The sequence below is a fragment of the Rhagoletis pomonella genome, unplaced genomic scaffold, assembly GCF_013731165.1.
Source record: "Rhagoletis pomonella isolate Grant_MI unplaced genomic scaffold, Rhpom_1.0 Rhpom_scaffold_00007, whole genome shotgun sequence".
Classification (NCBI taxonomy): domain Eukaryota; kingdom Metazoa; phylum Arthropoda; class Insecta; order Diptera; family Tephritidae; genus Rhagoletis; species Rhagoletis pomonella.
The window spans coordinates 1,061,072-1,081,469 of NW_023458561.1; the positions used below are offsets into that span (position 1 = coordinate 1,061,072).

Consider the following 20,398-nt stretch of genomic DNA (forward strand, 5'->3'; position numbering starts at 1 on the left):
CAGAGATACTTATTATGAAAAAATCAGTTTGTATGGGAGGTGCCACGTGCCAGTACTCTACCATAAATACTTGCAGAGATATGCAGTATGAAGAATTCGGTTTGAAAGGGAGGTCCCACGCCCCCTTTTCCAATAGGTCCAATTTAAAAAACATAAAATGAGTATGTTCGTTGCATTGGAGCGCAAATCTGCTTAAAAATTTTTAGAAAATGTGTTATTTCACATCCAAGTACGTAATCAAAAATAGCACAGACCTGTGTAGTTCGCCCCTTAAAAAATTACCACGCTACCAAAAAGATAATAAAATTTCGTCACGAAAACTTTTCGAGAAAATTATTTTTATAATTTTTTTAGCATTGCCGTGCATTACTAGCGTTAACTTCAAAATAACATAAGTCGTTCTGATTTACTTAGGCTCTTTATGAATATTATTACTAATACTATTGGCTTTTAAGTAAAAATACTATTCTAAATAAATTAACTTTTGGTTTTTCATGAAAACTGCTAAAAATTCTAACATATTATTGCATGTCATCAATAAAAATAAATCTCGACGTGCTGGAAAAGAACCAGGGATGTATTTTAATTTAACATACCTAGATTACGGCTGCCATAATCCTGAACCCATCGACTAAGACACTTATCATCCAAATCAAAAACGAAGACAAGTGAATATGGTTACAATATAATCCCTATAAGTAAAGTTGCGTTGGTTCTGATATTATAAGCAATGTAGTTTTGTGACACCATTCGTAGAACTGAAAGGTTGATGATGATGAAATGCTCAAGTTCTGAATATTTAATTATAAACGAATAAATTTATCTTGACGGTGACGTAACTTTGAAAAAGCGGCGCCTTTAACGTGGTCTTGAATGTTTTCCCAACCACCATTAGCGAATTTCCGCATATCCTACACGCACTTCATGACCATTTTTGCCAATTTTTATATTCATAACCTGAAGATAATTTAGGTAAGCTGTCTTAAGTGAAGCCATTCTAAAAGACTTACCCAACAAGGACTGAAAAAAGTGCTTATAACTACTTACTTAAGTATATGTTTATATTACTTAGCATTACAAAAAAGATTCAATAGGAATTGCAAGTCTAAATAAAACAGTTTGATATGAACATTAAATAAATTCCTTAAAGAAGTATGATTTTTATAAATTAAGAACAACTTTAGAAGAACTTCTTCAAACGGCGTCCTACAAAATCCCTTCTGAAAGCTCTTTTTTTGAGTAGCGAAAGCAGAAGCCCTCCAATTTGTGCCGCTCCATACAAAAAATGAAGGAGAAAGGAATAAAAAAGCCTTTTGGATAAGATTTTAGCTCCTGATATTATCTACTGGATAGTATTTATGTATGACCCCTCAGTCGTGTACATGATCAGGAACTTGCACTTTTTCGGCATTAGCCTGAAAGGAAAAGATTTTAACCAAATAAACAAAACAGAAAGAAGATATTCAACATGTTAGAAAAAACGTTTTGGTTTCAGTTTTCGACTAATAATGACAGAAGGCTTAACCTTTTTTCATAGCAAAAATCTGCTAAAAATTAGAGGAGTGTCTGCATTGACCTTCATTAAAAGATCAGGACAATCAAAGTGTGGGCCAGGACTCCACGACAATGTAAAGACTTCTGGCAGCCCTAACCTAGATATTAAAAAAAAAAACATAATTATTGGAAAGGGGAAAAATTAGATTTCGCAGGCCTGTTTAATCCAATCCAAAACAGCTATTTATTTTTAAATATTTTCTTATAAAAATATAGTTCATTCTATAACAAACATCATAAAAATTCACATTTCAAACTATGTGAAAATATAAAAATTCAGCGAATTTTCGCCAAAATTTTAAACTTTTGTTTAAGAATTTTGGGAAAAGTTTTGCGTAAGCAGTCGTATAGCCCATGCAATTTTAGTAAAATAAAGTGCGAGTTTCATATGTCTACAAAAGATCGTTGATTTTTGGAATTTTTTTACGTTGTCACTAATTTTTTTCCATACAAAGTATGTTCGACATTTTTTTATATGGAAGAAAATTTACAACACTGTCAACAAAAAAAATTGCCAAAAATCAACGGAAATATGTTTCGGTCTTATAATTATGTAACGCGGTGCATTATTAACTTGTTTGACTTGTATTTAGAGCAAATTTTAATTGTTTTTGTTTCTTTTAACAATGTTAACTTATTCGTTATTTATGTGTTAAATAAATATAAAAGAAAATTGTTTGTGTTTTCAATATGGGGAATTTGTCCTCCTGGAATGCTAAAAAATTCTGGTCACCTTACTATTTTCTAATCTAGGTCATAAACCATCTGCGTGCGAAATTTGATGCAAATCCGTTCAGACGTGGCTCATTTTCCAATCTGGGTTATAAGCTATCTGTGTGCAAACTTTCATGCAAACCAGTTCCGTAGTTTCCGCGTGTTAATATAATTAAACTTTTGTTTCAGGTGGCAACTCTTAAAGAAAAGTAGCCTATTTTCCAACGTAGGTCATAAGCTATATGTGTGCAAAATTTTATGCAAATCAGTTCAGTCTTCCGCGTATTAAATTAATTAAACTTTTGTAGCAGGTGGCAACTCTTAAAAAAAGTAGCCTAATGTCCAATCTGGGCCATAAGCTATAATAATAATAATATAATAGATTGGCGCCTTGATGTTGTCACACAAAGTTCATGGCAGAAATACACTCGAAGGTTTGCCATTGGCTGCCGAGGGACGACCGCTGTTAAGAAAAAACCCTTTTTCCATATTTTTTGGGATGTTGCTTTGACCACTGCTTACCACTACACCATAAGCTATATGTGTACAAAATAACATGCAAATCCGGTCAGTTTTTTCCGCGTGATGGTTTCCCAAACATCCAAACATACAAACTTTCACATTTATAATATTAGTAGGAAGTACTTTTATGCCTTGCCGTAGGGATGCGTATCGCCAATGAAAATTCGGTATATATACTAAAATAATATCGATTTCGAAAACGAAATGGCTAATAAAGATATTTGTTTGCGCACCACGTATATTTGTAATTAATTGGGGTATTCACAACGGTGTCGTAGTGTCGTATTGTAGTATGTCGCAAACTTTAAACGCCTAAAAATATATTAAGGGGGTTCGCAAAGTACCATTAAAGGCATATTATGAATTGTTGTAGTGTTAAAAAATAGTTGGTTGTCGTTTGAAGTTCTCTAAACATTTATTTAAGCTTTTAAAGTTTTCGATATACAAAAATACTACACTTACGACACCGTTGTGAATGCCTCAAATAAGTTTGAAAAAATAGTAACCAGAGTTCTGCAACTTCGACTTACCCCTCCTCACAAGCATGTCTAGTACTTTCAAAGAGACACACCTTTTCATACGTACATACATATGTATTTCTAAATGTGAAGTACAAATAATACCGTTCAATGGGGTTTCCAGATGACCTCATAAAACAGAATTTTTAAGTTTTTGTTCGGTATACAAAATTTCATGATCAATTGAATCTGCTAAAGCCTAGAATGCCATACAGCAGCTCTGGTTTGTCTTGGTTAGCTAATATTATTTGTATGCAAGAAGTATTTTGCCTTTGCTGTAGATTTTCTTGAAGAAATAAATTTACAAGCATTTATTTATTGAGAATTGCAAACTGATTTAAGCAATTTTGATATTTTTATGAATTTTTGTTTTTCATGGTTACTATGCCAAAAACTGTTTTTCGAGAACGAACACATTTTCCAATTTTAATTTTAGTTCAGAAGCCTAGAGAACGTGGAGAAAATTTTCCGATATTTCAAATATCGAAACAAAATATTGTATCGATATCGTATCTCAACACCTGATATCGATATAAATTAACCGATATGTTGAACAACGCCTTACTTAGACCCATTGGTCCGTTGTAGTGCCAGATGGTGGTCCGTTTTACTGCGATCTAAAGTAGTCGTCGTATAGGACGTCAACGCTTTGCGAAGTTCAAGGGTGCCTTAATATCCAGTTTTGAAGCCTCCTCTAGTCCTTTGAACTGCGAAGCTCCGACATATCTAAGACGAGTTCTAGCTAAGGCCGGACAGAAAAAGAGCAGGTGTTCTAACGTTTCACTCATGCCTTCCTGCATGCGTTACTGCTACTAATGCCTAGGGTTCGAAATTTCAGACTATGGTATCGATTCTGAGTACTCATTCTGGCATCGAGTTCATGGTATCGACACTGTAAAAGTATCAGGGAAAAAGTATCGATACTACTCAGTATCGGACTCATTAAAATACGTTTTTGGGACACTAAAATTATTTTATTCTTCAATCGTATATCAAGTTTTTTCCTGAAATTAAAACAATAGAAATTTAAAATATTTGATTTGTATTTCAATGCAGAATTTACTTTCATGTTAGAAGTAATTTTAACGTTAAATGTACATACATACATACATATATGTACATATATATGTATATATATACATATGTATATATGCATATATATATATATATATATACTTTCACGAATTTCAAATTTTATTAAGAATTTTTGTAAACTTTTTGGGTATGCATTTTTGTAGCCTATTCAATTTTAGTATACTAATGTGCAAGTTTGAATTAAAAGTGAACGGTAGTAGGCTACACGTAACGTTGAATAGGTTACAGAACTGCATACCCAAAAGGTTTCTAAAAATTCTGCATTTTCGTGAACTTTGCGTAAAGCTTTATGGCCTTATTCATAAAAAATAAAAAAGGTTTATATACTGAAAAATGTATGAAAATGTCATTTTATTAAGCACCATTAAACTTTAACTTATTTGGTTTATGTTATGCAACAGACTACACGAAATTACAGTTTATTTCAAGTAATGGACAAAATTGAATGATAGTAATCCATATAAGCAAAGAAAATTGGGTTGCCAATGGAAGAAAAAATTTAAAAAGTGTATTTTTTAAAAAGTTTTCGATACTACGAGTACTTTGCAAAGTATCGAATAAAATCACCAAATAAAGTATCGAGTATTAAAGTACTCATTTTTATACCCTCAGTATCGATGCTTACTCAATATCGATGGCATCGTTCGAACCCTACACTCAGCAGCTTTCCCTACAGTGAAGACTTCCGCCTGGAAAATACTGCAGTACTCTGGAAGCTTGAAGGGTTGCCTGAGGTCTAGCTTGGCGGAATAGACTCCTGCGCCCACTCCATCAGCCATTTTTGATCCATCCGTGTATAAGTTCCGCTGGCGGGTCGCGTGCTCATGCGCCATCTGCCCTCCTTAACCGTAGCTTTGAACCTTTTTTCCCAGATGAAGCGTAGGAGTATGTGGTCTATTTTGTCCTCCATCCCCCTGAATATCGAGCTGTGCTCGAAGGTTCTTGCGGAGAAATCAGCTAAGGCCATCAATCTCATGGCGAATTTCGCTGCAGTGCTCTCCACCGCGATGTCGATTGGTGGTAGGTCAAGTAGCCTTTCAAGTGCCCTTGTTGGAGTCGTCCTTAGCGCTCCTGTTATGCACAGTGCAGTGAGCCACTGTAATCGCTCCAATGGATTTCCGTACGAGATTTTGCTGGCTGCGTTCCACCATACCAGAGCGCCGTAGAGCAATATCGGCTTAACTACCGGTGTGTAACACCAATGCATGAGGCCAGGGCCCCATGTGGTACCCAGCATCCTTTTACATGTGTAAAGGCCACCACTGGCCTTTTTCACCCTTTCCTCTAGATTAAGCTCCCACATCAGTTTGCTGTCCAAAATTACTCCCAGGTACTTGGTGTGATCCTTGATTGATAGCTCCACCCCGTACTTGTACTCTTTACACAATTGTCTTTCTTCAACAGTGCACAATGTTTTTGTGCATAGCTGTTTCTAGATTTTCTGAATTCGCTGTACACTGAATCTCAAAGACAACGACACGCGTTTGAGACGAAGGCATTGGTGTACACTTTCGAGCGTCTTGCGCGCATGTCTAGTAAATACCGGGAAATGAAAACCACGTAGCGGATGCGTTATCATGCGGTGAACTTAAAGATTGTAGATTCGGATTCTGAATCTTATATCCCATTTTAGAAAGACGGCTAAACGACAATTAATTAATTAATTAATTAAACGACAATAAATTAATTAATTAATTTAAACGACAATTCTTCTTCTTCTTCTTATTTGGCGCTGTACCCGCCTAAGTGATTTTGGCCGAGCTCAACAAAGCACGCCAGTCGTTTCTCTTCTGTGCCAACTGACGCCAGCTGGAAATACCAAGTGAAGCCAAGGCCTTCTGCACTTGGTATTTCCACCGCAGTGCTGGCCTCTTCTTCCTCTGATACCACCAGCGGGTTCAGAGTTCAATACTTTCAGAGCTGGTACGTCGGAGCCCATTCGAACGACATGGCCAAGCCAGCGGAGCCGCTGTATTTTAATTCGCTGCACTATGTCTACGTATTGTAAAGCTCATACAGCTCATCATTTTATCTTCTGCGATACTTGCCGTCGTCAAAGCGTAAAGGGCCGTAAGTCTCCCGAAAAATCTTTCTCTCGAATACTCTGATTCTGCGTTGGATTTCCATGCTGACATTATTGTCGGTGTTAATGATGGTTCCAAAGTAAATGAAATTCTCTAATTTATTGAAATGATAACTATCAACCGTGACGTGGGTGCCAAGGCGCCAATGCGCTGAATGCTTGTTTGATGCAAGGAGATAGTTCGTCTTGTCCTCGTTGACCACCAGACCCATTCGCTTTGCTTCCTTATCCAGCTTGGAAAAGGCCGAAAAGACTTCGCCTTTCTTGTTACCGATGATATGGATGTCATTGGCGTAAGCCAGCAATTGCACGCTCCTCTAGTAAATTGTTCCTGAGTGGTTCAGCTCTGCAGCTCTTATTATCTTCTCCAACATCAAATTAAATAAATCACACGAAAGACAGTCACCCTGTCTGAAGCCTCGTTTGGCATCAAAGTCCTCGGAGATCTTCTTTCCAATTCTGACGGAGCTGTTGATATATGTAGCTTACACAGCCGTATAAGTTTCGCGGGGATACCAAATTCAGACGTCGCGACATAAAAACAACTTTTTTCAAGCTGTCGAGAGGGGCTTTTAAATCGAGAAATATATGAAGTGTGTCGATCCTATTCTCGTGGATTTTTTCCAAGATTTGGCGTATTGTGAATACCTGACCTATGATGCCAAGTTTTAAGTTCCAATTAATTTGTTAACGGTTGGCTTCAGTGTTTCACAACATACAGTCGATAATACCTCGTAACCTATGCTTTTATGACTGATCCCGCGGTAGATCGCGCAAATGGCTGGGTCGCCTTTCTTTTGGATTGGGCAGAGCACACTTAAATTCCATATCGTCGGGCACCTTATCAACTCCTCGCCATCGTACTTGAATAGCTCGGCAGGCCGTCAGTTCCAGCAATTTCGTTGTTTTTGAGCCGCATAATCGCTGTCGTACCTCATCATAGTCAGACGGTGGAACATCGACTCCATCGTCATCGACTGGGGCTCATGTTCGTCTTGTCCACCACTTTCAGTATTGTTGGCGATCAGTGGGGTTCTCCACAATTTAATTACTTTCTGGACATTGGTCACTAGGTCGCCATGGTTGTTTTTACAAGAGTTCACCCTGGTCTTTAAACTATCTGATACAAATTTCGGGCGGTTTTCCTTTCGGCCAGCATCTCAAGCTCTTCAAACTCACGTATTTTTCCCTATCTTTATTCTTATTGCGGCGAGTACGTCTCAATTTCTTCTTCAGCACCCTATATCGGTCCTACGTGGACTGCGTTCCGCCCGATCGCAGCATGGCCCTGTAGGTGGCATCTTTTTTCTCTGCAGCTTTTTAACGTTCCTTGTCGTAACAGTTGTTCGTTCAAGCTTGATGAAATCCGACTACTTCTTCGGCGGTGCTACGTTATGAGCGAGAAATGTAGTTCAACTGCTCGCGTGCGTCGGTTTGTTGGAAAGTGCTTTCAGAGAGAAGATGTGAGAGTCGAATAAATTAACCGTCTGTTGTGGTTGCAGCGTTTCGGATTTCCTTGCATTGTTGGCACACATTTTTTGCTGTACAGAGGCGGGTGCGTATCTTGGCTACAACATTATAGTTGTTCTTCCCGAAGTTTGGCCCTCGAAGTGTATGTACGTCTAATACACTAGAGGTATGCCTTCCGTCTATCACAACACGGTCAATTTGGTTTCTCGTTTTTCGATCTGGAGACAGCTATGTAGCTTAATAGATTTTGTATGATGGTACATAATACCATGTTTAGGGCTCGGGTGAAGTCGTTCTGCCTCAGTCCGTTATCAGACGTTTCGTCGTAGATGCTCAACTTTCCGACAGTAGCCTAAAGATCCCTTACTTGCCCCACTTTGCATTGAAATTACCAAGCACAATTTTTTGTTCCTTGGACGCCTTGTCTTTCTCTTCCGTCGAGCCACCTTCCCTATTAAGTGTCCGGATATTCCAGGCTCATAACCTTAAATTATAGTCCTTTATACGTTTGCCGTGGTCGTCATCAAAAGAAGGGGGTCTCATCCGAGGCATGTTTTTCCATTTCACTGGGAGGGGTTTTAACGTGGCGGGACCTAAACCCAGAGCACGCGAAATTGTACGCCTTCTCACTTTAGTTTATTCCCAGAGGATAAGTGGTTATAAATATTCGGACGTAGTGAGCAGAGAAGCGCAGCGAGTATGATCAAACTGAATATATCCCACTCACCATCCATAATTTGTTCTACTTATATGCATTCATATTTACTGAAATGCCCCCGAATGGCATATCCAAGAGAATGGCATAAACAAGAGGTATCTATCATACTCATACCATGGGCGTAGCCAGGTAGGGGTAGGCGGGTGCTAAAAGATACTATTTTCTTTTGAAATTTTGGAAAACATATTGTAGAAGTGGGAAAAATAATAAAAATTGGTTTAATTTTAAGATTTATTCCACAAATTTTCCACATATTTACAATGCGCTCGCAAAACTTATTATTTATTTAAAGAGGACAAATATTCCTGTTTTTAAAGGCAGATAAATACTTAACATTGTTTATTTTTCTTTTAAGTTTTCATTGAAAACATTCACTCCACGCTTTCTTGACGTTTTCCGCTTTCTTATTTGAGCTAGTAATGGGGAAAATATCGATATTGTGGATAAAATAAAGAAATAACTTGGACGTTACACGATCAAGCTCTTGGTTTCAAGTTGCAATCCACTCACACTTTTTTACTAACACACACGCACGTTTACAACTTGAACGTCGACATAATATCAATTTTTACTTTCAAGTCGTGTAGCAACTTGAAAGTGAAGTCAAACAGCTGATTGATTTTTTTTCTAAAAATGTACATACCTTTGTATATTCCGGTAAATTGGTTTGTACCCAAACCTTCGTTTCGGTACACGGTACAAAACCAAAAGTTTCGGTACTGTACCGGAGATTTGGGTACAGGTGGTCACCTTAGGTATGTACGTTGCTGGGTTTATGACCATGCATACTAATTTTGTGGAACTCTTAACATTATTGCTTCATTATTACCGTTTGTGCGAATCCCCTGAGCAATCAGTAAATATTTTATGTTTACATACATATTTATAATAGTATTTAGAAGTTATCCTTCAGCCTCTGGTTATGCGCTTAAATAAAGAAAGTGCTCTAAAAATCCTTTCTTTACAAATACATATATAAATATTGTATAAGTACATATATAAGTATGTACATATGTACATATGAATAAACGATCACCAAAATACATACATACATACACATGCATGTATAAGCAAACGCAATTTTAACATGCGTTGGTAAAAACAATCACCATCTGCATAGCAATTCCCTAGTTAGTTGGCGGAAGCGGCATTTACAAATTTCGGGTTGAGTGGAATGATTCACATGATTCCACTCAAGCAATGAATATTGTGGATCAAACTCCGTTGAGCTGAGGGTCAAACTTGTTGGGGATGGTATGAATATGATGAGGGCATCGTATTCATATGGAGGGCAACTTGTGCACATAAATCAATGTCGTTGTGCATATGCGTACATCAGAGTGATGGCGTTTCGCTGATTTAGACGTACTTATATGCAAAAAATGCTGAGTAGCGGGGAACTTCAAAATAGGCACTCTTTGCTGATCACTGGTAGTGAGCTGCGGTTTGAATCGTACGCACAAGACTCACTTTTAGCCACTCCCAGGTGAAAGGCAGTCAAAAGATTTTCTCACTTATGTGGACTGCTGCGCACTGAACCATCCTCCATAAATTTTACGAAATGTTAAAAAAGTTTAAAAGTAAAATATCAAAGTATTTCTTAAGGGTTTGAAGCGAGCCATAACGCTTTTTCACATTGCCGCATTGTTCGTACTAGGATTTGCGCACGTAAATGTTTCTTCTTTTACTATATTATTATTCGTGTATTAATACGACTACTATGACTAATGGACATTTTTTCTACATCCTATATTTTAGATACATACACTGTTCAACAAGCAGTTAATCTTTTAGGATTCGGATGGTTTCATGTTAAGTTATCACTCATTGTGGGACTTTGTTGGATGGCCGACTCTATGGAAATGACTATACTTAGTATTATTGGACCAACAATGCAATGCGACTGGAATATATCAACTTATCAGAAAGCCCTGATGACGACAGTTGTATTTCTGGGAATGATGATCAGTCCGTTATTTTGGAGTCAATTAAGTCATCGATATGGCAGAAAATCCGTAAGTACTCAACTTATCAGGGATCACACGATTTGCACATTTGTACAGATGTGTCCATTTTCACCGCTACAGAGTGGTGTTGATTGGAAAGTTGATATTGAGCTGAGGTCATTCTCGCTAAAAATTATCTAGACAACACCACTCTCTGACTGCGAAATGTACAAATGTACAAATCGTGCGATCTCTGCTTTAGGCCATTCTCAAAGGAGCGAGTCGGCAATTCAAAACTAAATGTATGCATAATGTTCTTTGCGATGGCCTTCAATTTGGCTAAAATGTTTCAAATTCGCCTTACTCATAGGAGAACTGACACTGAAGGAATTGCATTTTTTTAACAAAAAAATATCCTCATAAGTTCTTCAATTTCTTAAAAATGAAATCAAGTTAATTATACATAAAGTTTTAGCTTTTCCAGTTTTCAGTATGGTAATTGAACTCCGTTTTTCGACTAAATGCTTATCAGTTATGTTTCTTATTTTTTGAACACAATGAGACTATCGTTCTTCGAAGAATCGATATTTCAAAAATGCGAAATGATATTTCGACGTATCGAATGAAAACATCGATGTTTTTATATATTGTATATATCTATGTACATTGTACATAGTATATGCAAACAAGCCGAAGAAATGATGCTGCCCAATTTGCGACAGAACGAGGCCAAGTTAGGGACGTTCCGATACCATCAAAGTATCGATACCTACTCAACTGAGTTTACTCAAATCGTTATTTCGATACTACTTATATGAGTCAACCGAATATATCGATACCTATTTATATCGATAATTTTTCATCCATTTATATGCAACAAAGCGAAAGTAATTTTCAGGCGTTATCTGTGACTTAAACCTTTGCGGCACCTGAGTGGAAGCGCCCTATTTCAGAATTTGATTGGAAAACGCTCTATCTCAAATATTTTCACTATATTTTTAGTTGAGGTATCGATATGTATATTTCTTCATTAGTAGCACTACACCTTTTCAAGTTCGTAATGAGAAAATGTAAGATTATATTGAGAAAAAGTAAATTGAAATGAGTTTGCGTTAATTGAAATTGAGCAGTGTAAGTTCAAAATGAGAAAATATAAATCCAAATGAGAAAGCGTAAAATTGAATTGGGAATTTATAGCTTGATATTGAGAAGTGTAAATTCATATTGAGAATGTGGAAATTCAAAATAAGAAAAAGTAAATTCAAAATGATTCAAAATGATTCAAATACTGTAAGCTCTGTTCGAAAAGTCCGGAGGGATGAACATTTGGCACACGCAGGTTCGCTTTTACTTCCATTTTAACTATATCCCAAATGTTCTCTATTGGATTTAACATTGGGGAATAAGGACCTAGACACAAAACCGCTTCTCCTCCCGAATTGTCTGCCACTTTCCTTTCTATCGAAGAGTGACATTGGGCATTGTCGCAGACCATTACCAAATCCCACACATTATTCCCCATGTTTTGCCAACGCTCAATGAGTCTTCCTACCCAGCCCCACCCCACGCTTCGGTCGTGTGGTTGTTACTGAAAGAAAAACCCAATTTCTTTTGTTTGATATTTTACATTATCGTCTTGAATTTCGTTTTTCTCATTTAGAATTTACGTTTGCTCATTTTGAATTTACTTCTTCTTATTTTAAATTTACACATTCTCAATATGAATTTACATTTCTCAATATGAAGTTATATATTCTCAATAGAATTTTACACTTTCCCATTTTGATTTACATTTTCTCATTTTAAACTTACATTTCTCAATTTCAATTTACGCATTCCCATTAAAAATTACAGTTTCTCAATATAATCTTGCATTTTCCCATTACAATCTCATAATTTCTCATTTTGAACTTGAAAAGGTGTAGAAGTAATACGATTACATATACAAAAAATTCATCCTTTGAAAGGATCCCACAAAACTTTACGGCTACAAAGCATTGCTTGCACTTTGTTGTGGTATCACTACGGTGACCATATTAACCAACGTAAAATAAAGGACATTTTTTTTCAAACTGTTTTGGAAATACGTACATACAACTTGTGTGATAATAAATAATATAAAAAAAAAACTTTTTAATATACAACGCTTTTATAAATGGACTAAAAAGTAGAAAATAATATTTCTCAGTCCCATAGAATTTGTTTTGATAACTTTTGATTTTGAAATTTTAGCAAAAGTCTTTATAAACAATCTATGAAATTGAAAATGAAAAACGTGGAGCGCATGCAATACAAAGCATTCGATTTAATTGACAATAGTCAAACTACATAACGTAGACCTAAAATTTCTACAGCGAAAGTAGAACTTTGAAATCGATTTTAAGCGGTCGTTATTCATATACCCACATACATACATACATATATTACTTTCCATATCAATTCAAGTGTATTACATGCGCCCCACGCTTTTCATTTTCAATTTCATAGATTGTTTATAATGACTTTTGCTAAAATTTCAAAATCAAAAGTTATCAAAACAAATTCTATGGGACTGAGAAATATTATTTTCTACTTTTTAGTCCATTTATAAAAGCGTTGTATATTAAAAAGTTTTTTTTATATTATTTATTTTCTACTTTTTAGTCCTGTCTGAATAAAATTTTGCAATAGATATTAAAATAATTCAACGATATTAATAGAAAGGTGCACACACATGCATTTACATATGTATGTACATACAAACGAGTACCAATTAATTTTATTTAAAGAAATGGCGTGTCGTCTATTTCCGCTGTAGCAAACGTAGTACATAGGGCGACATCTAGATGTCATCTACCTCGCCCTATTCACTACAGATATCGCCCTATGCACTATGCTTTTTTATAGGAACTTTTCAAAGCAAAGGTTTTATGGTGTCGGACACACAACATTGAAAGTTTCTGGATCCACAACATTGAAAGTTTCTGGACACACAACATTGCAAGTTGATAAAAGCGTTGTAAAAGTACCTTACCCATATCGTAATGTAAATCAAATATTTACCAGTTAATTATGTTATTTAACTGTACAAGTTCCCCTTCTATAGCGAAAAATTAAGCAAAAGCCTTTTCAAGGACTTCGCCATCCTTTGCTACCAAAATGCGTTTACCATAATTCATACCGCACGACGAAGCCAGCACACAGTGGTTCAAAATTGGAATTTAATGGTCATAATGCACCGGAACCTTCATTTTTCAACCAATTTTTACTAAAAACCAAACCAATATTTATTTTTGTGAGTATTTTTTTATAACATTTCAATTTTTTTTTTATGTCTTTTTTTTTGTTTTGGGAGAGCCATACAATTGGTTTCAACTAGTTTTTTTTTATATAACATTCATTAACTGGAACAGGAGAATACAAAAATTGCTACTTTATCTGCATTTTGCACTAAAAAATTTAATATAATCAAATAAAAGTTGAGGCATCTGGCTCAACTGGTCTTTTGCAAATATCGTAATAATAATATTAATAGATTGGCGCCTACACATATGTCCTCCGATTTGTGGCGTGCGCCTTGATGTTGTCGCACAAAGCGGAGAGACCTAAAGTTTTACGCCGACTCCGAACGACGATTGTATTTTTATGAGAAGCTGTTTTTCATGGCAGAAATACACTCGGAGGTTTGCCATTGCCTGCCGAGGGACGACCGATGTTAAGAAAAAACCTTTTCCTATATTTCTGCGATGTTGTCTTGACCAGGGCTTGAACCCAGGTGCTGATGAGTGAAAGCGCGCACTGCTTACCACTACACCACAGCGGCCGACAAAATATCGTAAGCTTCCATAAAAAAAACAAAAATTAATCATATTAAGTGAAAAAAATGAAGGCTCCAGTGAAGTACGAATTCAGTGGAACTGGAAACGTCAGCGTGCAACACCATCCTGGGCACAACTTTCCCCGTGCTTTATAGATTGTACAAAGATTTCCGATTAAATAGAAACCCTTAAGTGGGGTGAGAAACAAACTGGCGAAGGTTTTTATTATATTTCATAAGGGACATTTTTATTTTTCATATTCTGCGTTTAAAAATTTATCAACTCTGAAATTATTAACTCTGAGAAATACAGAGCCGATTTAAAGGACAGTTAAAGAAATAAAGAACAAAAGGCGTCCTTTATTTTGACAAAACTTATGAAGGACAGGGGGTTAAAATAAAGGACGGATGGTTACCGTAGGTATCACTAACTTTGTAAAATAATATCCACACTTTAGAATTTGGCGGTGTAATTGCTTAAAACTATTTTTTTCATGAAAACGAAGCAATTATTTTCGACAGGATATGGCACTTGACTAAATCGATTCGATACAAGTACTATTCTTTCGATACCAAGTAAGTATCGAAACAACGATTCGAGTAAAAAAATTAGTTGGTATCGAACCAAAAGTATCGAGTACATACTCGTATTTACTTGTATCGGAACATCCCTAGGCCAAGTTCGAATCGAACAAAACGCAACGTAGCTCTGACATCGTCAGATTGAAGTTTTACATTTTTAGGAAGGCTTGTTGATTTTTTTAAACTTCCTTCACACAGCTGATCTTCTATGACACAAATACAAACCCCGGTCTCCCAGAACGGTTTCCTTTTCATTAAATCCTCAGGATGCGTCTTTGAAATTATTGAATATATCTCTATGCAATTAGTTTAAGTAGACAATATTCAACTTATTTTATTAAAAAAGGGGGAAAAAACTTATTTCAAATCACAATAGAAATTTCTTTAGTCCTTTAAAATATAAATATTAAAAATTGGGAAAGCTCTGAAAAAAATACGAAGTCAATGAAAAATATCTTTTATCTCTTTTGTTTAATTTTATTTACACTTCAGATAAGTAAATAAACGACAATAGATTGTATTGTTTTAATCAGCTTCATTGAATTTTTCTTCTTACTGTTACAATAATTGCACAACTTCGAACCCGGTCTCGCAGACCGTTCAATTCAAAGAGCGCTGAATGTCCACTTACACATATATCACTTGTCTGACTAAATGAGCAAGAATGAGAGAGCTCCGATTGTTTGTTTTCGAGAAATAAACATATTTTTGGTCACACGGTCGAGTGGGCCACTGAAAAAAGAGAGTGAGTTTCGGTGGGGACACTCCGACTTATTCGATTTAAGGGCTCACTGAAGTCTGCAGCGTCATCTCACCAGTAGGTGCGGTTGCAAGCAGGTATCTGGCGGCAGAGAGACTCTGTCGCCGAGTACTGTCGTTCACCCCCGGTGGACGAGCGTCTAGCTCCCTTCCGCAGCAAAGCGAGATTCTTAAATATCTCGCTCATCTGCGCGCATGCCCCGACAGAAGAGAAGAACCCGACCTCCAAGGATCATTTCTATGAACGCTTGGAGCGCACATACGAGCGCCCCGCCACGATATCAAAATCGGGCTTCAATGCCAGGGTGCGCAAGGAAAAGATAATTGGAACCACCGTCGGAAAATTCAGCCTCAACGACGAATCGTCTGACAACGGACTGAGGCGGATCGACTACGCCGGGGTCCGAAACATAGTAGTATGCAGTACTAGGTATAAGCATAAAAAGATCCATAAAGTTACGAGGCTATCCCCAGATCGAAAAACGAAAAAAAAACAAATGTTTTGATAGACGGAAAGCATGTTTCCAGTGTTTTAGACGTACGCACACTCCGAGGGCCAAACAACGATTCGGACCACTGTCTTGTTGCAGCCAAGATACGCACCCGCCTCTGTGCAGGAAAAAATGTGCGCTCAAATATGCAAGGAAAGCTTAACGTCGAAAAGCTGCAATCACAACAGACAGCCAATGCATTCACTACTCGACGCTCACACCCGCTCTCAAAAGGCACTCTTCAACAAACCGGCATAAACGAGCAGTGGAACCACAATCCCCGTTCATTAAGTACCGCCGCCGAAGAAGTAGTCTGATTTCAGCGGGCCCGAAAGAACAACTGGAAGCAAGACGTATTTATTTACCGCAATAAGAAGAGAGGCCGAAATACGTGAGTACGAAGAGCTTGAAACCCTGGCCGACAGGAAAAACTTCCGAAAATATTACCAGAGAGTTAGGCGACTTGCGGAAGGTTTTACACGTACTTGAATTATAGAGGGTGCACTTTCCCACTCTACTGAATGGTAATAGTAGCACCTAAAGCTGTGGCGAAGACGAATCCAAGCTCCTAGCCAATAATGACGGAGTCGATGTTCCACCGCTTGACTATGAAGAGGTACGAATAACAATAGCGCGCTTGAAAACCAACAAAGCGGCTTGAGCTGGCAGCCTGCCAGCTAAGCTATTAAGGTACGGTGGCGAGGAACTGGTAACGTCCTATGCAGAATAAGGTCAGATGAACGCATGCCCGATGACTGGAATTTAAGGTGACAGGTAACAAGATCAACGGAAATAAGGTCAATTCACTTTATTTCCCACCCTGGTCCGAAATGAAGTCAATTGACTTTATTACCTTTTCAAAAGCGAAATAAAATCAACAAAAATTAGGAAATAAAGTCATTGACGCTATTTCTTCATTTAAATGGAAATAGCGTAAACAATGCTTAAAGAATGTCGATTCATAGAGAAAAATGTTAATCTTACAATAAACATTGCCCCGTAAGTGTTGTTTTTTTAATAAATGAAAAAGGCTATTGCCAAATCCTCAGTGTGGTGCTATTAATCCACACACAGTCATGATCCTGAATGTAGTTAACAATATATAAATTTATTTAAAAAATGTTTAATTTAAAATTCCAAATGAAATTATGTTGTTTACAGCTCAAGAAAAATATTTGAAGTAAACATATTTTCTCTTTGATGTTTGAACTACAAAATCACTTAAATATAAAATTTCTAAAATTACAAAGTTGAAATTAACACAGTACAATAAAAGACAGTAACACAAATACAAACCCTACAATACTCCCCCTTCTAATGTTATATTAATTAAAAGTAAAACTAACTAAGTAGACATAAACTGAGTACCCTGATCTGTAGTGATTTTTAACGGTACCCCAAAACGTGAAACATATTCTCTAAAAAATTTATTTGCAACCACTGCCACTGAAATGTCCTTTAATGCGTATGCCTCGGGCCAACGAGTGAACCTGTCAACTATTGTAAAAATGTAACAATGTCCTTTCGATACAGGAAGAGGTCCAACAATATCTAAATGAATATGATCAAATCTACTTTTGGGAATCGGAATTTTAATTACTGGAGATTTAGTGTGACGATTAACCTTCGATTTTTGACAGTTTATACATTATTTTGACCAAATATTAATTTCTTTGTGCATTTTTGGCCAATAGTACTTTTTAATAATTAGACGACGTGTAGCTTTTTTACCAGGATGTGTAATGTCATGTAACATATTAAACACTGTCTTGCGTAAACAATTTGGAACAAATGGCCTAGGATTCTCACCTGTCATTTCAAACCAAATATTAAAATTTAAAAGTGGAATTTGAATTAATTTAAGGTTATGTGATGTGTCTCCAGATTTTAATGTATTTAGTTCCTCGTCCTGTTCTTGTTCATTTTGTAAAACTTTGAAATTCAGTTCTGTACCCTTAATTGCATCAATTTCGAAAGCTCGAGATAATGTGTCAGCTATAATGTTTTCCTGTCCTTTAGTATATCGTATGTCATTAGTAAATTGTGCATATGTCTATGTCTAGTTTGTCTCGGACTACGTTCGGTTTTTGAACTCAAAGCATATATCAAATGCTTGTGATCTGTAAAAACTGTAAATTGTCATCCTTCTAAAAGATAGCGAAAATGTTTAACGTTCAAAGAAATAGCTAGCAACTCCCTGTCAAATGCACTGTACTTAACTTCGGATGGAGAAAGTTTCTTAGAAAAGAAAGCTAGTGGCTCTGATTTGTTATCAAACGTTTGATGTATGACACCACCAATTGCCGTATTAGATGCATCCACATTTAAAGAGATTGGCATGTTTGTTAAAATGATTTAACAATATCGTAGACGCAAACTTTTTTTTAATACATTCAAAGGCTTTATTTGTTGTGTCATCCCAAATTAAGGACTTGTCACGTTTCTTAGTTGTTCGATTGATTAAATCGTAGATAACTGCCGTAAACTCAGCTAATTTTGGTACATATCGATGGTAGTTGTTAACCATGCCTATAAATTTCTGCGCCTGTTTAATAGATTTAGGACGTTCAAAACTACGAATAGCTATCACTTTTTCATCAGAGGGTCTAATTCCTGCCCCAGAAATATTATGTCCTAAAAGTCAACACTTGTAACAACAAAAGTACATTTACTTGGTTTGATATTTAACCCGTACTCTGTTAGGCGTTGGAAAAGTATACGGAGATCTTTAAAATGCTGTTCTTCATTTTCACTTGCAACCAATAGATCATCAATATATGTATGTAAAAACAAAATCTAAACCACTAACTACTTCATTAATAAATCTTTGAAAAATTTGCGCCGAATCTCTTAGTCCGAAAGGCATTCGTATAAATTCAAACATACCGAAAGGTGTCGTTATTGCAGTTTTATAGATATCCTCTTCTGCCATTGGAATTTGGTGGTAGGCTCTCACCAAATCTAATATCAAATATCTAATCTTATCTTACTAATATTATAAATGTGAAAGTTTGTATGTTTGGATGTTTGGGTAATCATCACGCGGAAACGACTGAACGGATTTGCATGAAATTTTGTACGCAGATAGCCTATGGGCCAGATTGGTTAATAGGCTAGTTTTTTATGAGTTGCCACCTGTTAAAAAAGTTTAATTTATTTAATATGCGGGAACGACAGAATGGATTTGCATGAAAATTTGCACACACATAGCTTATGACCTAGATTGGGAAATAGGCTACTTTTCTTAAGAGTTGCCACCTGTTAAAAAAGTTTCATTAAATTAATACGCGGAAACGACTGAATGGATTTGCATGAAATTTTGCAAGCAGATATCTTATGACCTACAGTGGGAAACAGGCTAATTTTTTGGAAGAGTTGCCACCTGCTAGAAATGTTTAATTTAATTAATACGCGGAAATTAATGAACTGATTTGCGTGGAAGTTTTCCCACAGATAGCTTATGAGCTAGGTTGGAAAATAGGCTACCTTTTTTAAGAGTTACCACCTGCTAAAAAAGTTAAATTAAATTAATACGCGGAAAAGTCTGAACGGATTTGCATGAAATTTTGCAAGCAGCTAGCTTATGACCTACAGTGGAAAATAGGCTAATTTTTTGCAAGTGTTGCCACCTGTTAAAAAAGTTTTACTTAAATTAATACGCGGAAACGACTGAACAGATTTGCATGACTTTTCGCACAGATAGCTTATGACCTAGACTGGAAAATAGGCTACTTTTTTAAGAATCGCCACCTGTTTGAAAATGAAATTTTGCTCAAAGATGGTTTATGACCTGGATTGAAAAATAGGCTACTTCCTTAACCGGTTTTCCGATCAGAACGAAATTTAGTGCACTTACTACGGATTTCGGAAGGATGGTCTTAGACTGAAAGTAAGTCCGGTAACTTAAGGCCCCTCCCATACAAATTGGAATTTTCATATTACATACATATCTCTGGAAGTATTTGTGGGGGAGAACTGAAATTTGGTATAGTGATACGTATGTGAAATCAATGTTGGCATTAATCGATTGATGTTTTAATCAGTTAGTTAATTCGATAAATTCAATCTGATTACAGCTAATCATGATTAATTTTAATCTGCCTAAACGGTTAATCGTAACCGCGATTAAAAAATTAATTTTTAATCATTA

General features: G+C 36.4%; 1 protein-coding gene across 1 annotated transcript in view; it reads left to right on the forward strand.

The window, feature by feature from the left end:
* Positions 1–20,398, forward strand: part of LOC118742239 (synaptic vesicle 2-related protein) — a 158,233-nt gene that overhangs the window by 14,191 nt on the left and 123,644 nt on the right. Inside the window, exon 2 of the mRNA XM_036474158.1 lies at positions 10,433–10,689. Coding sequence (XP_036330051.1) covers positions 10,433–10,689 — 257 coding nt within the window. The remainder of the gene's footprint in view (positions 1–10,432; positions 10,690–20,398) is intronic.